The following is an 18,276-nucleotide window of genomic DNA, read 5'->3' as shown; positions in this document are numbered from 1 at the left end:
CATAGCTGTTGCTCATTAAGGAGTGAGAATAGTAAACCTGAGCATCCAAAGTCCAATACTTTCCATTCTGTTGCTTAGATTGAATTTTGTTTGAAGTTACATATGTATTCATATGTTTAACTTAAATTTATGTTTACTTTTCTGTATTTTATATACATATATATTATATTTATATATATATATATATCAATTTGTTGTTAAATTTATTACTATTAGTAATTAATTATAAAAACGATTAAATATATACCTATCTGTTTTTTCGATATTTTGTCCACAGAATTATTGTAGTCAATATTATTGCACTTTACGTGGTAAATATTTAAAATTGATATTTGAGGATTGGCTAAAAATTGTGAAGATATAATATTCAGTTGGAAACTATAAAATATGTGGAACTGAGAAACCTACTATAAATCCACATAAACTTTGCAGCAGAATGGGATACTTTTATTCACAAAGCTCTGCTGCTGCTAGTTACCCTAAGACCAACCCAGATCACCACAGCACCCTTCAGGCAACATATATGAAGCAATGCCAAGTCCTATAAAACAGACTATTTTTGTATTAGATCATCTTAGGATATCAGAAACATATCATAGGTTCCCAGAATGATGTCACAGTAATAGAATACCTAGGGGGATATTCTCGAGCACGTGTGTTAATCATCACAAAATTTGCCTAACACAACTTTGCATATCACAGTCTATCGTGGGCAAATAACAGCGTCTTAACGTTGTATTCTCAACATGGCGGCACCATGCAATAGTTCCACGATAACATGCCAAATGATCGCATTAAAGCGAACGTGATGCAGAAAAAACGAACGCAAAAAAAGTTGCGATGTCCCAAATTCAGATGCCTCATGCGGGAAAATGCACCATAAAAGCAGTCAAAAATAAAATACATAAATAAACTGTGTGGTCTCTAGCTGTTCCTGCGCAGTGTGTGAGAAGTGCAGGTGCTGGGGTACAGAGCTGATGATGGCATCCAATACACGTGTGAGGAACTTGGATAGGGCTGGCTGTGTGACTCCTCCGATTCTGGCAGTTGTTGTTCCGATGGTACCAGAGGCCAACAAGCACAGCACAGCCATCGGCTTTGTCTGTGAGAGATGTTGGTTTTCCGCTGTGTTGGTACCACCAGCCTATGGGCAATGAGGGTCAGGATGCAGAGCTTGGTTGTCCTTTTGGGACTGTAGTGGGCAATGTTATCCTCTGGTGTTGAGTTTGTGGGGCTGGTGCGTTTTCCGAAGTTCCGCAAGACTAACATTTTTTGGCCCTCTAGATGAAGTTTTACGACTTCCCACAGGCAGAATGAATGAGCGATTTTATGTGCTGGCCTGAGAGTAAATGGCCTCTAAGGCATGACCCCCCTGAAGCTTTATCTAAACACTAGGGTTGAACAGATTGCCTAAGCAATGTTTCTACTTAGAAGTGTAGAGAGGTTAAAAGAAAAGAATTCTGACTTACATTGTTTATGTAACAGCATAGGAAATTCATAAGACTTTTTATGAAGGCACGGGTATCTTTAGTCTGAAATAGAATTGAAGGTACAAAGTGAAAAACAAGCATTATATTTTACAAAATTGATGATGACAAAATTGATGATGACTTTTGCATTGACCCCAAACATAGTTCAGTTCAGATAAAAATGCTCACCAGATGGATCAACCTAATTTAACTTCAACTGAAAATCGTCTAGTTTCTTTAGGAAATCTTGACTACATAGGAGATTGCAACAGCTGAATTTATATTAACGTTGAAATAGAATTAAGGGAGAAGTTCAGCCCGTAACTTACCCTCTACCTTTAAGGTTTCTTCCAGAAATCCGTGGATTTTCAGTTACCTGTGAGCTCGGAATAAGTCCCAAAGAACCACAAAAAACATTTCACAGGCAAACCGTTAATTATGCACATATTTTTATAGTCCTTTCAAATTCATTTGCCACTAGTTAAGTGCTTACTCCTATCAGTCCTCATCAATTTAGACTTGTTCAACATCTGCTGACACCAGATAAATAATATACACTTTGGAAGACTCAACTCGAGTGTGACCCCACTCCCACCCAGACCTTCAAGATGCTACAGGAATTTGTTTAATCCCTCTTGTTTGGTTGAGAAGATTGGTCACGATTCTCACAAAACTCAATTAAAAAGCAACCTACACATATTTTGTCACAAAGTGGTACCGTTTTTGCCTTTGGCAGCTTTCGCCTGCCAGTTAGACTCCTCAATCTTACTCTTGAGCTATAATGAGGATCTGGAAGATTCTGTCTGCACTTGGGGTGGGTGGTGGTGAACACCACCGAAAGCTTGTCAAAAAAGGAGTTTTTTTAATGGTTTATTCATGAGCATGCAGGAAGCAATGTTAGCTGATTTGGCGTTTTGCAGTTTTTTATTTTTACTCCGAGGTCCAGGGAGATGAAATTCTCACTCATGTGGCTGTATCTGTCGCCTCCATGAATCTTTCCATGCATAAAATCACGTGCTTTCTCTCCGTTTTATGTCTGGCCAGAGGCAACTTTAGCTGTTTTGCGAGACTATGATTTTATAAAAAATCATAAATAGAAAAAAAACAAGTATATTCATAGGATGTGGGGTTAAGTCCAGAGCTGCTAATTGTGGAACTGGGGAACCAGGTCTTAGTCTTGGCATGGCCGCAACACCCTGTGATTCTGGGCAAATCACTTAATCTCCCAGCGCCTTAAAACAAAATTGTGTGACCCTGTGTAATGTAACTGGTGCTCATTTAAAGCGCTCTGATACCTTTGAATCGAGTTGGTGCTATGTAAAACTGTAAAACAAAAACATAGAGTGGCTTTCGGTTGGTGGTCTTCTCCATTGGTCTGTTCAGCTGCCATTCACATTTTGCTACCACCCACCACCGCATACAAATTAGTGTAGTAGGTCAGTCCACTTCAGCCATTGGCTCTACTCACTGTGAGCAACTGAATTTTCAACTACATATGTACTTGTCAATTTAAAAAGAAGTCCACTGTGACAGGGCTGATGGGCTAATCTCTGTATATATTTTTTTATTTACGTTCTCTTTTTTTGCTTTGTCAGTGTTTACTTTTTGATATTTGCAGCATCACCCTGTAATGCAAACTGATGTTCTAAGGATCATGTCTTGGTTGCTCTGTGAGTACACCTACCAGTAGTGCTCAACTTGAACCCGTGGTTTCCGATGCTAGGCACTGACACTTAATCATCAACAACGGCGCTTATAGCGTGAACTCAACCCAAAGGAATTGGAGTGCTTTTCATGAGCACCAGTTAGGGACACGTTTATTTTCGGTAGGCACCAGGAGATTAAGTGATTTGCATAGAAACAAAGGATGATGTGCTGACGCCGAGACTCAAACCTGGTTCCCCAGCTTCAAAGTCGGCAGGTCTGGCCTTCCGTCACATCCTTTCCTCACTTGTAGGGTGTCATGGTTAGTAGTTGGATCTGTTTTAGGCGGCGCTAACAGGAGAAATGGGCTATTGCATGCTGCCTCCTGACAAGAGCAAAGGCACTTATTATTTTTACAAATTAACCACCGCTAACAGCATGATTTCAACTATAGATACCTTACAAAAATGGCACCTGAAACCTGATATGAATGAATAGCCTTAAACCCACGTTTAAATGGCTGCTCTAAACACAGCTGAACTCCTGTTATCAGGGGAGACACTGGAGGGGCGTGGCTTGCGCGACGTCTGGGATGGCAGCTTGACAGCGGAGCTCATGCGTCAACCGCCGCTTCCTCACACTTTTCGGGGGTTGCATTGGGGAACAAATGCTGTAAAGCCCACATTTGGACATTGGAACATGAGGTGAGCCTGGCGCTTCGTGTTTTAGCGCAATACAATGGCTTTCCAGGGCTAAATTCGGTGCAAATCGCTTTTTCAGATTCCGGCTGCCATTTTGACTCGCGTTTTCACACGATTTTCCCTTCAGCTGCATTGCTCTATGGATGGCTTCTCCCCTTCAACACTTTTCATGGCTGGCATTTTTATTGCAGTACTTTTCTATTTTTGGGCTCTACTTCCCTACAAATGCTGCCTATATGGTTTTTTCTGCGCTTTTTCTCCTCAGTATGACGTCTGACTGATTTTACCGCCATTTTTAATACATTTTTCATGTTTTTCCTCATGTCATCTAACTGGAGCTCTGGACATCCTTCTGTGCAGTGAAGAATTGATAATTTGAGCCCCTTTTTAACGTTATTTTTACTTCTATATGGGGAAAGTGCGCAGTCTTAAATTCTCTGCATCTCTGCAGCAAAAAAATCAATTATATGCTCAGACTCTGACTCCACAATTCAAGATATGGAAGATAATCCTGCTCCAAGAATTGATTTGCAACATGGAACATCTCCCAAAATGAATACTGCCAGCAAGCTTCCAACAACGACAGCAGATACCGAAAGTCTAAAGAAAGATCCACCCTGTCCGACCTCTACTTCTTCCTCATCATCTATGGATCTCATAATGGAAGAAATACGTGCCCTCAAGCCATTTATGGAGATGACCACTAAAACTTTACAAACTATGCATGATAAATGGTCCTCGCTGGATTCTCGTGTTCTCATCCTAGAACAATCAACAGAATCTCGTCATACTTCCTGCTCTAGTATTTCTTCGATGGAAGTGGATATTCTTCAACTCAAACGTCACGCGGAGGATTTGGAAAATCAAAACTGCAGAAACAACCTTCGTCTTTATAGTCTTCCAGAACTTTCGGAGGGGTCAAATCCTAATGCCTTCTTTCAAACTTTTCTCCCAAAGATTCTGGACTTACCGGCCTCATTTACCATCAACATCCCAAGAGCCAATAGACTGGGTCCTAAAGTGTCTAACAATCCTCGAGATGTCATCATGTTGTTTCTGCAAAATGCCGATCTTCTATAGGTTCTCTCAGCGGCCAAAGTTAAAAGCAAATTATATGGGAGGGTCATCGCCTATATCTGTCACAGGGCGTAGCTAAAACAACAGCTGATCGTCGGAAAAAGTTTCTGGACATGCGTCCTCAATTACGAGCTCTCTACGCTAAATATGGCTTGCTTCACCCCTGTCTCTTCACGGTTACTTACAAAGACAAAACCACCACGTTTGAAGATCCAGTGGCTCTACAAGAGTTCTTTCGTCATCAAGGAGCAGATGCAATGGACGCCTCTGGAATTGGTTAATTGCTTAACTGGTTTTTATAATGGTTTAACTGGTTTTCCATAGCGTTGGTAATATGGTTATGTTCTCTGTCTTGTTGATCTTTAAATGCCGTTCTTTTGTATGCATATACCTCTTTTTTCTCATGTTCCCTTCTCTTATTTACTACCCTCATTTCTCTTTTTACAGATGTCATTGTCTTCCTTCCTTACCCGATGTGCCCCTTGTGTTTCGTATGTTCCAGATGTTTTGTAGCCGCTGTTTGTTGCGCTCTCCTTGTCCGCCGTCGTGGTCTTTTGGCGTCACCACCCTGATTTTTCGTTTGTTCTCGTAAGTATGTTTTTCAGTCGTCTGTATTTGACATGTACTGTCTTCTTGTTTCTTATCCTTTTTTCTTATTTCTATACCTTATTGCTCTTTTCTCTTTCTTCTTCTCTTTACCTTCATCTTCTCTTTTCTTTTACTCTATCATTCTCTTCATTATTTTATTCCTTTATATTCTTTCTTGGTTGCTCTCGTGAGCTTAATTTACTTATTCATATTTGCTTATTGACTTGAATTCCGAGTTACTACATGGAATGTTAAAGGTTTGAATAATCCAATTAAAAGGCATTGGGTATTGTCTCATCTTGCTAAGCTCAAGACTGATGTTGCCCTGATTCAAGAACCCCACCTTTCAGATAATGACGCCTCTAAGCTTAAAAGATGTTAGGTGAGTCATGTATGTAACTCCCCTGCTATGGGCAAGAAAAATGGTGTTGTGATTTTATGCCATCAAAAATTGAATGTTTCTCTTATTTCTCATGAATTTGATGATAATGGCAGCTGGGTGATTGTTAAATTACTTATAGATAAGATTCCTATTGTTATTTTCAATGTTTATGCCCCTACTGGTGTTGATAAATCTTTCTGGCCTTCCATCTCTGAACAACTGTATTCAGGTAATGATGATTATCTTATTCTTGGAGGTGATTGTAATCAAGTCCTTGATCCTATCCTTGATCGTAATTCTAAAGTTAAATTTTGTACATCCAAAATGCACACGCAATTTACTAATTCTATACATCATAAAGCTTTAGTCGATATTTGGAGACTATGTCATCCTGACCTTAGAGAATACAGTTTCTATTCCCCTTCCCATCATTCAAATCTCGCATAGATTACCTTTTCCTTAGTAAATCACTAGCTCAACACGACACTTCCTCTGACATTGGGTCCATTTTAATTTCAGACCATGCTCCTGTACATGTGGCTATCGATCTTATTCCCTTCTCACCTCATCCGGGTCGATGGAGATTTAATAACTCCCTTCTCCTTGATTCCAATTTTTGTACTAAATTCACTGACTTTGCTACTGAATTTTTTCTGATTAATCATACCCCAGATTCTTCCTTTGTTATAGTGTGGAATTCTTTTAAGTCAGCTGCTCGAGGTTTTATTATTAATTTTGTATCACAGAGGAAAAAATCCTTGGAGGCTAAATCGACCCTACTCCTTAATAAAATAAAACTCCTTGAGAACACGTATTATCACTCCAACACTGAAGTTTCCCTCAAAGAACTTATTGTTGCCAAAATTACATTAAATAAATTAACTACAGACGCGGCCTCCAATTACTTGTTAAAATGTAGTTCCCCCTATTATGGAGGGCAGAATAAAATGGGGAAACTGCTTGCCAATTATTTGAAGATACGGAAAGAGAGAACTAAAACTGATTCTGTTCAAAGTCCTACTGGTGATGCTTTATTCAAAGACAAAGACATTCTTCATGAGTTTGTCAATTTTTATCAAAACCTTTACACCCCTGAATCCATCCCAAATTCGACGGATCGCCTGTCCTATTTTCAATCTATTCCTTCCCCTCCTTCTACTCACGTTGATTTTACCTCCTTGGATTTGGACATCTCTCTCAATGAAATTTCTCACGCTGTCTCAGTTTTATGCCAGGGAAAAACGCCTGGCCCCGATGGATTTACCATTGAATTTTACAGTGACTTTGCTTCATTTCTTTTACCAAATTTACTTCTTTTGTTTCAATCTTTTCTAAAAAACCGGTTCCTCTCGAGGCTCATTTCAAGAAGCCATGATTTGTTTAATCCCTAAAGATGGCAAGGATCATACTCTTTTGTCATTCTATCCGAAGACGGTTGACGGCTTTACGGAATCCCGGTCACAAAGATTCTTTGCAACATCATGCAGATTCTCACCCTATAAATATGGCTACCTTTAATCCTTGGATACGCTTTTATCTATAATTAACGTTTATCTTCACGTCTTCTAAGATTCTCACCCCATAAAGATGGCTACTTCTAATCTTGGGATACGTTTTTATCCATAATCAACGTTTATCGTCACGTCTTCTAAGGTTGTCACTTCCATTGGTCTAACCAGCATTTCAGCCGTTGGGAATTTGCTCCTCTTAATACTACAGTATCTGTAATGCCATCACGCATGAGTTATTATCATCTTATCCAAGATACCCTTCTCTGGTGATCCCTTAAAAACCCATTCGAAAAACAAGTGGCTAAAGAGGAAAATAAGTACATATTACAGAAACGCCATATTCACCTTTGTGAGATTTAAATGTTGTCTATAAAAGTATTATTGCAAATGACGGTCTCCTGATGAAGGCAATAGCCGAAACGTGCGTAGTGTTCCAACCCACCGCTTTGCCTACTTCAAAAGTCCCCAATATTCATCTTGTCATTTGATAATAACCTGTGTCTTTTTTGTCTTTGTGTCTCTTTTCTTTTTGTAAATATTGCTCACCATATGTATATGAAATATCAGCAATATCTTGAATCAATTATAACTGTAAAAATATATATGATATAGACCAAAAAAGATAAAAAATAGAAATAAAACTGACTATATTTTTATATAAATTACATCTTTTGATATTTATTATTGTTATTTCACATTATGATGTACACTTTATTGTTCTGAATTTCTACCCCATAGGAGATGGCATACACTATATAACTTGTTTACTACAGCTTTCTTTCTCAAATGATTGTTACACCCAACTTGTAGTGAAAGCATCATTAGTAGCTGTCCCCTATTTTTTCCAAAAAGGCTCATACTCTTTGCAAAAACTACCAACCTATTTCTTTGGTTAACACAGACAATACAATTTTTGTCAAGATTTTGGCTCTCAGAATGGATGCACTGTTACCTGACTTAATTGGCCCAGAACAATCAGGTTTTGTCATGGGTAGACTTTCTTCTGACAATTCTTGTGTCTTTTTTATTGTCCTAAGTAAAGCTTCTTTGCTTAATCATCCTTTGACCGCCATATCTCTTGCTGCAGAAAAATAATTCAATAGGATTAGTTGGGACTTTATGTTTCATGCTTTGCAATGGGCTGGTTCCCCACCTAAATTCATTACTCTTATTTCTTTGCTTTATTCTGGTTCCCGTGCCTCTATCTTTGCTAATGGTATGGTCTCAGATTACTTCTCCTTGCACAGAGGTGTTAAGCAAGGTTGCCCACTATCTCCTTTATTATTTGTTTTGGCCCTGGAACCTTTTTCGACCAAATTTCGACTGGATGATAATATTTCTGGGTTCCATTTTGGTTCTCAACAAGTTAAGCTTTCTGTTTATGCCGACGATATCCTTTTATATTGTTCTAACCCTCAATCTTCTCTTCCTTTCTTCCTTCAACAGGTCACTTCTTTTTCTCAGGTTTTTGGCTACCGACTTAGTGTAGATAAATGTGAGATTCTCCCCTTAAACACCTTATGTCAAAAACATCTTTTTAAGCCTTCTGGCTTCTCTTGGCAACCCTCTAAGATTAAATATCTAGGAATTTGGTTTGCTCCTCTTTTGTCGGATACTTTGAAAATAATTTTTGATTCTATACTTAAAAAACTTGATTCAGCTATATCCCGCTGGAATCCTCTCTTCCTTTCCTGGTGGGGTCGCCTTGATTCTATCAAAATGATGTTGTCACCGATTGTACTATATACAATTTCTATGATACCTGCCCATTTTCCTGGTTATTACTTTAAGAGAATTGACGCTACTCTACAAAAATGTCTGTGGAAAGGCAAACGTTCTCGCATATCTCTGACATCTTTGAAGAAAGATAAACCCTATGGCGGTCTTCGTTTTCCTGACTTTTCAACTTATCATTGCGCTTTCTCATTGAAACAAGCTGCCCGTTGGATTACCACTGACCTTTCATTCTACCCCCCTTTATGGCTAAAAATAGAATCTTCCTTTTTCTCTCCCTTTGACTTTCAGGAAATTCTTTCTTTTTCTACCAAATTGACCTCTCTTCGACACCCTGTTATCTCACATTCTCGTACTTTACTTTTACCTTTTTTATCCTCCTCTTATCGACCTCTTCATTCCATTGATCTCCAACCTATTTGGCATAACAAACATATTTAAATTCGTAATCGCACTATTTACTGGAAGTCCTGGCATTCCAAAGGTATAAGGTAGATTTCTCAACTTCTTTCTCACAATCAACCTCTTCCCTTCTCGGAACTTAGGTCTCAATTCTCCCTTCCCCTATCTTCGCGTACACAATACGACTTGCTTTGTCCTGTCCTAGTTCAATATATCCAATCTTTACCCTTGTCAACTGCTATTCCCGTCTCTTCTCAATCTATTTCTTCTGCGTTAGATCAATCTCCATCTGCTTCTTTTCTTTATAAGTCCTTTCAATCTCTCTTAGATAGGCCTAAAACTAAAACTGAATTAACCTGGGAAAAAGACTTATCTCAAGATTGGTCAATTCCTCTCTTGGACAAAATATGGTTTAAGATTCATAAGACCTCCAGAGCTGCCAACACCACTCAAACCCTTTTTTTTAATTTATAATCAGATTCTATTTAGTCCACTAATTTTGTCTACCTTCTCACCAGATACCCCTTCCACTTGTTGGTCTTGCGCACACCCTTCTGCAGATTTAAAGCACATGCTTTTTGAATGTCCCCCCATCTCCCAGTTCTGGAAACGCGTTTGGTCCCAAATTCAATTAATTTTCCATGTCCAAATTCCCTTCTCCATCAATCTTGCCTTTCTAGGTACTCTCTCCCCTATATGGCCTCAATATTCAAAAAACACTAAGCTCCTTGACCTCTTAATTGCTATTGCATTCCACCTCATTACCTCTAACTGGAAAGATGCGAAGAATGTCACCTTTCGCTCTTGGTGGAACGCGGTTTGTTTTCACCATCGACTAGACACAAATTATGTCACTCCCATCTCCTCAGAAATCAAAAGAGATCACCTGTGGCTACCTTTATCTAATTATCTAACACTAATTACTTCCCCGCCCACCTCATCCACATCCCACTTTGATGATGTACGTAAGCCACCTTGAATTTCCTCCCATTGCCTTTTTTATCATTACCTTAATTAATTGACATTTTTTATCTTTTTGATATAAGGTTGATTCTTTTTCTCTTTTGCTTGGTTATGCTTAGGATGTTGCTTTCTCTTTGTAAAAATGTTTTGACTGATTTTCTTCTTTGTCTCTTTATACTTTATTAAGTTTGTTACTAATTATGTTTTTATCATCATTTTGTAAGATTGTAACATTTACCTGTTTTCTTCATTTATGTTCCTGTTTTTTGATCTCAATAAACTCAAACTTTAAAAAAAAAGGAGAGACACTGGAGGACAGAGAGGGAGCAAACAGTAGCAGAACATTTTCAATCACCTCAAACAAGTAAACGACTACTGCCATACTTTAATGCTCTCTGGATGTTTTAGACTTAAGGGAAGTGAAACTGTGCTTGAAGGTAGATTTTGCTCTATGTGCATAATACAGTGCTGCAGGTACATCAGTAAACCCTACTGACCTTACCTATGAGTGCCTACCAAGATTATAAGGCCTCAAACAAGACATCTATCTTAGCAGCCTCATCATAAGAGGCGAACTCTGCCTATTAAGGTGAGTGGGTGAGACTTGAGTGGGGAGACATATCCACATTAAAAAGTCCAAAAAGTCCAAAAAAGACTCCATTGACATTGTTCTTTCTGTTCTTGATTAAAAGCTTACATCACACACACAGAAATGTTGCATTTCCCAATGCCCTCCTGGTAGCTTGCTGTACCTTATTGATTACCAACACTCAGGGCCACGGGAATTATGCAGCAGGGGAACACTAAATTATGCAGCAGGGTTCACTAAAATATGCATAAAGAAAAGGCAACTTGTGCAGCATATTGTGGCACATTTTTTGATATTATTATTTTGTAATTTTTTACACATGGTAATGACTTCTAGTGAAACATTTTGCTTCATCAGCGCCAGTTTATAAACCAAATACATAAATAAGCAAATTAAAGATGACCAGTTAATCTTTGTAACAGATGTTCCACTTTGCATGAACATCCGTTGCAACGTTTTTAGTAACTTTTAATCCGTTTGAGCTAGAAATATTTTTTGTTAAAATCTGCAGTTTATGCACTAGAAGATGGATTATGTGGCAACTGCTGGAAATCCATATTATTGCGAAAAACGTTGTGGCTGCACAAATGCATAATTCCAGTGACCCTGGCAATAATTTGCTGTTATTCATATAACTAGTTTGTTTTGCCATCTCCTGATGACACTTTTATTGCACGAAATGAAGTGTTAAAACCACATATTTTACATGCACCGGTGAATTGTGGAAAATATTCCACAGTTCGATTTGAAACATAAGTTTCATGATCATAATTCCAGCCCCATAACCGTTTGTAGAGCGTGCCCATTGTCACAATAACTAGCGTTATGATGCAATGAAAGATCACAATATATATCCGATTTAACTAAATTATGCAGCAGAAAAGTAATATGCTGCCTTTTGCAGCACATTGTATTGCAATATTGTCTTGATCTAAAGAAATAGAAACGCGTTTAGTTGAAAAGTAAAAAAAAAATGCAACATATAGCTGTTTAACTAACTAATTCAACCAAACTGTTTCTGCTGTAGGTCAGTCCTATTCGGGCTTGTGTTTATTTCTTGAATGCAATAACATGCATACATTTGTACATCTATTCATACTTGCAAACTGTAGTGTGGCACTCAAAATCAGTTACAAACGTTAAAATATTGGAACAAGGTTTGTACATAAATATCAATAGCATACACATACTTTTCAGTTATTATTTCAAAAGTGGAATCATATATGTACGAGAGCATCTAAAAGAAGCGATGTATTTACCAGAGCCTTTGCGTAGCATGTTGCAACGTCGGGCGTATACGGGGTAAAAGTAGCTAAAATACAGACAAAAATAAAATAATTAGAGACTATGGGTAAAGGAATCCAAACGTTTTAAATTACATGCGGCCATTTAGTAACTTCGTAGTTGCCTTGCTCTCTTCCTATTTGTAGTAAAACACAATTTTCCATGGTGAAAGCTAATACATCTGTAATTCCATTTACGTTGCTTCAACTGCGTCACTTAGGAGTTGCATTGGAGCCTGCCCTCCCCTTCTTTCTCTCTTCCTCCAAGAGCTATGGTTCCATTAGATGAGTAAATTCCAAAGAGAAACATTTTGGTTTGATTTCTAAATACCAGAGTACCCCGTGGCTTATGACCAGTGAGAGCAGAAATGTCTGGAATAGCCCTGGGCTTCAAAGTAAAAGAATACTTTCTATAGCAATGTCCTCAACCCTGTATTCATCAAAATGTATTTGCAATTTATAGGACATCTCCTGTTGAGCAAATAATGCTCAACAGTGAAATATTTCTTTTGTGATATTTATCAGTCGGTTGACTGTTAATTTAGCCTGATACGAACCAACATACGCTTCTTTTTATGTTGATCCTAGGCAGCGCTTGCGCTGTCACTTCGAGACATGCTTTATCAGTCTGTGGGGTTACAGAAACCCACTGCTTTAAATTTGTTCGTTTCAGTGTCCTTTAAAAATCCTAGCATCCAAGTGGGTATTTTCCCTATTCATCCCTCCTTTTTCATTGTTTATTCCCTCCCATGGGGCAAGCATCTTTTTCTTGAAGCATTCCACTTGTCACATAATAGTTACTTACCCAGGGACTATTTTGTTAAACCTGAAAGAGCATTTCACACTGTGTCCCTATTTTGACTAGCTCTTGTGTTTGTTTCTTAAACCATCCCCTCCAACCAGTCCCTGACAATCTCCCTCCCTTTGCACAGGCTCTGGTTCCCTCCCTATTCTTTCTATCAAGTTTTTGTAGAACTCAGGGGAGGAGAAGTATTGAAGGAGAGGGCAGAACTCACTAACATAATATAGTGAAGAAAAACTCATTATTGTGAAAGAACAGAATTTCTTCCCATCTATTTGTATATGGGTATTTGGGTAATATGTCACAGGAAGCAGAAACATCAATATTATAAGGAAAGGGGAGAGGAAAACGGATAAGGTGGTAATGCTTACATTTCTTCACTTCTAAAAGGTATCCAGAAGAATTGGAAAACCTTTTGAAAATTTCCCTTTACGCAAAGATATTTCTCATTATCCATTATACATAGTATGCAAGAGCTTTGAATTATGCATGTGAAAATGTTGTGCAGGTGTGCAAGAGCACTTTTTGTCTATCCACTTAAAAAAAAAAGCTTTCGGTTTGGAAAAACCTATTGCTTTAAACGCCCAACAATTTGAGGGGTATTCTTTCACATCGTCATCCTGGTTACCCGTAGTGGCTCGTGGAGTGAGTGCTGCGGGCGGTGAGGCGGGGCAGGGAGGAGCAGGGTGGGGGGTAGTAAACTACGCAATGAAATTTGTTTTATTTATTTATTTGTTTACTTACCTCTATTTGGCCGTATACTGTAGTTTACTACCCCCACCCTGCTCCTCCCCTGCCCCACACCACAATCCGCATCACTCTACGAGCCGCTACTGCTGCTTACGTATTTACTCCTGCTCTATATGTTTCCAACTTCAGAAGATGCTGAGAAAAACATTTGTGGATACCAATAAGCAATTATGTTTATGGTTGCTCACTAACATTCAGGAAATATCTAGTTCCGTCGCTTGGGAAGGTATTCAGTCAGAATATTGAGTTGGAAATGTCGACTTACACAAATTTGAGTTGGAAATATTGTGACACAGATATATCGACAGCAAGAATATCGTGGTCCAGAATTAAGGCAGGAAATATTGCTTTAAAAAAAATAGAAGTCATTAATATCATTTTAAAAAATATAGTTGTTTAAAATATCGATTTTTTGATTAGTGTTATGTATTTTAGTTTATAATTTACATTTTTGTGATGTATGTTTTTTTGTGTAAATATTGTTTATGTGTTTTAATATATGTGTTACATTTTTAGTAGCTATCAATTTTATTTTAATTACATTTTGCCTTTTTTAGTTCAGATTAATAAATTAGTTGGTAATTTAACTTGATTGAAAATTAATAATAGAAATTGTGTAATTAATTTTAGGCACTGGTTGTGGGGTTTATAGGGGTAAAGTGTGGGAAGTAATTTATGTTTAATTAATTAATAAATAGTTGTTGATTTATATTAGTTAATTGATTGTAAATTAATTATGGAAATCGTGTGATTAATTATAGTTGCAGGCTGTAGGGTTAATACGGGTAAACGTGGGAAGTAATTTTAGTTTAATTAATAATTAGTTCTCAATTAATATTGATTAATTAATTGAATATGAAATATGGAAATTGTGTAAATAATTTTGGGCGTGGGTTGTAGGGTTTATAGGGGTAAAAGGTGAGATGTAATTTATATTCTATTAATTAATAATTAGCTGATCATTTATCTTAATTAATTAATTGATAATTAATTGGGGTACTTATTTATATTTTTTGTGTGTGGGTTTTACTTTTATAGGGGTAAAGCTTGGGTAGTAAATTAATTTTACTTACTTTATAATTAGTTGTTAAATACTATTTGTTTTCTAAATTAAAATAGGTTTTAATTGTGTAATTAATTATCTTACAGGTTAATGTTAGCTATGGTTTGTGGGGATTATAGGGGTAAAGTGTGGGAAGTTTATTCATTTTTAAGAGTTTTAATTTGTTTTTTCATTAGTAATATTTCTTTAATTGGTAAATATTTATGTTAATTATGTAAGTAAATTTATTTAAGGTTTAGATGTGGGTTGTGAATTGTGTGGTATTATAGGGTAGGAAATAATAAAGTGAATATATGTAATAATACATGTTTTTGATTCTGAATAATTTCTAATTAAACATGTATTTGTTTGAAATTATTTTATTTTTTTATTTAATGTAATATTAGTAGGTACTTTTCATATGTGTTTAACATAATAATATATTTTTTTAATTTTATGGTATTAAATATATGTGTAATTAATTTTTTTACATATTTACTCTTTCTTATTTATTTTATTTTTTAAATATTTTGTTGCTGGTATTATTTTGTTTGTTTTTAATTTTCAACCGACTGGAGCGAGAATATTAATTGCTACCCTTCCGCAATCCAACACTTTCCCTACTGTTAAAATTATTGGAGTGGAAATAGTACTTTATCCCTCCACAATCCAACACTTTCCCTACTGTTGCACTCATTGCCATGGGAATAGTAATTATTGCCCCTCCGCTATCTAACACTTGCCCTACTGTTGCACTGACTGGAGTGGTAAATTTTAGTTTAAAGATTTTTAAATAGTTTAATGTATTCATTTTTGATAGAATAGATTTTTTTAATAGATTTGATGTTATTGATAGAAATATATTTGTAAACTTTTATATACATTTAAAATTATAAAACAAATTAAAATTATTAGTTTATAAATTGTTTTAAAGTAAATGTACATATATATATATATATACATATATATATATATATATATATATATATATATATATATATATATATATATATATATATATATATATATATATATATATATATATATATATATATATATATATGATAAATATGTAATTATGGATGTGTGGTTTATTATTTTAATTAAGTGTATGTGATATATGTGTTAAAATTTATAATAAATCTACTTTATTTTTTATTAATTTTATTATTTACAATATAAGATTTATTTTTTTATTATATATACATATGTATATATATATATATATATATATATATATATGTATATGTATATGTATATGCATATGTATATGTATATATATATATATATAAAAGTAGATATTTTGTACAACTATATTTTTAACATCTATATTTTCCCCCCAATATTTATGTACTTACCTGTTTAAGTATAGGGAGTCGTTTTTTGCATCCTATATTTTTTCATCAATATTTTTTTATATCTATATTTTTTACATCATATTAAAACCATTATTCTATTTCAGGAGGGGGACAAAGCCTCAAATGACTATGGGGGTCATAATGATAGCGGTCAGACTTTTGTCCGATTGCCATCATTGCAGGGATTGGGACCACCCGCCATGCATGCAGCGGTCCTGCTCTCTAAAGTAGGATGCGACCGCCACCATGGCGGTCACAATTTGCATTTTATTATTGCAGCTGGTGCTGCTGACTGCAGCACCCGCCGCAATGTTAAAAATGTATGTTGTGCATTTCACTGCACTATGTGGCAGGCACTACACGGTTCCCACCTCTTAGTGCAGTGAAATGTAAGGTGGTACCATGGGTACACACTAGTGCACAAGCATGACCCCCTAACACAAGGGGGGCACGCGACAGGCCCCCGAAACCAATCCTCATCAGCCTTTCAATGGCAGTTTAACTGCTACGGAAATGCTGGCTGCGGCCTTCATCCTAATCTGGCGGATGCTGCCTGATATACATCTCCACCATTTTACTGATGCTGACTGCTCCGCCAGGCAGTTGGATTGATTGCCTGTGGTGGATCCGTGGCGGGCGGTCTTTGCTCCCACCACGGTCTCAGACAGATTCCCCCCACCATCGTAATGTGGCGGGGAAAATTGCTTTCCGATGGTGTTGCTTGTGGAGCACTGGTGAACTTCAGAAGGTCCAAGCATTTGCCAATCGAGGGCACATTGAACACAAATGTTCCCTGCCCCTTAGAAGAGCCCTACTCTGCAAAGGAGTCTCAGAGCGGTATATATATGTGTAGGTCTGACATGTGCAATGGTGAGATAAATTCTTCAATTTATTAATGAAAACGTGTCCCTGTGCAAAAGTGATCTCACCCATATTATTAGGCAGCAATTGAGTAAATTCCACTCAGCGAGCAGAAAAATGGAATCTTCGAGGATAGGGTCTCCCTAGAAGACTTTAAATCATTGACACATTAAAGAGTTTGTAGGTATTCTCACCCCGTCAATCTTGAACATAAGGAGAGATGTTGACCTGTCAAGAGTAAGAATCAAACATTTTCCCGAATGTGAAGGACCACTTCTGAAATTCCTAAGGGTGTGAGAGCGGTTTACTTCATGGCAAATATAGTCTTTGAGTAGGAAAAAAAAAAAACTGTCATTACTCAAAGACACTGGCATTTCACAATGCACAGCTGTGCAAAGAGTCCAATTGGACATTAGAGAAATGCAACCGCCAAACAGAAAAAAGTGCACGAAACCTTCCAGTAATTTGGCGTGAAAAGGTCAGATTGCGCTCGAAAGAGTCTGTATTTCAGAAAGTTGTAAATCTGCCTCCGTGCAGAGTTGTAAATCTGGAAGTGCAGATCTGCATCGTGCTCTGTGAATCAGGATTTATGAGGATAGAGAGGATGCTTACCATGGATGCCGCTCACACCCACCAACAGAAAAACGAGAGCGATCTTCATGGTGAGAGATGCCTGGGAATCGAGATGCGATGTGAGTACACAAGGTTCAATCTCAGGGTGTTTCTGTCAGCCCAGAGCTCCTACCTTTATACTGGAAGCGGCCAGTCAGAATCCTGCCAGTAGATCTGATGTCAGGTCACGTGACAATTGGACCAGTTTGATTCTTGGCTGTGAGATCAATCAATGTTGACTCAACTGGTGCCAGTTTCTCTCCACCTTCATTCTCCTGTTCCATCCAAAGAGAAGAGTTATTACTGTAACTTAAATTTCTCTGTTTGTTCTAAATGAAAGAACAGATAAGCATCTGTGGGCATTTCTATTTTTTAATAAACTAGTTGTTTGCCTTACTTCAATGTTTTCATTTTCTATTTTGAGGGGCTCAGTGCAAGTGTAAGTTAATGACAAGCACGGTCCAGCCACGGAAATGTAACTGTAGCACATATATACAGACAGTGGAAA

At 37.1% G+C, this 18,276-nt stretch overlaps 1 protein-coding gene across 1 annotated transcript in view; it reads right to left on the bottom strand.

The window, feature by feature from the left end:
• The window catches only part of LOC147703294 (uncharacterized), a 157,825-nt gene extending 139,942 nt beyond the window's left edge, over positions 1–17,883 (bottom strand). The window contains exons 1-3 of the mRNA XM_086929490.1: positions 17,769–17,883; positions 12,320–12,372; positions 1,470–1,532 (exon numbers count right to left, since the gene is read on the bottom strand). Coding sequence (XP_086785616.1) covers positions 1,470–1,532; positions 12,320–12,372; positions 17,769–17,817 — 165 coding nt within the window. The 5' untranslated portion in view covers positions 17,818–17,883. The remainder of the gene's footprint in view (positions 1–1,469; positions 1,533–12,319; positions 12,373–17,768) is intronic.
• Positions 17,884–18,276: the final 393 nt, after the last annotated feature.

This window comes from Lissotriton vulgaris, chromosome 7 (genome assembly GCF_964263255.1).
Source record: "Lissotriton vulgaris chromosome 7, aLisVul1.2, whole genome shotgun sequence".
Classification (NCBI taxonomy): domain Eukaryota; kingdom Metazoa; phylum Chordata; class Amphibia; order Caudata; family Salamandridae; genus Lissotriton; species Lissotriton vulgaris.
Note: the sequence above shows the minus strand (reverse complement) of the source record. Positions and strands in the feature narration are given on the sequence as shown.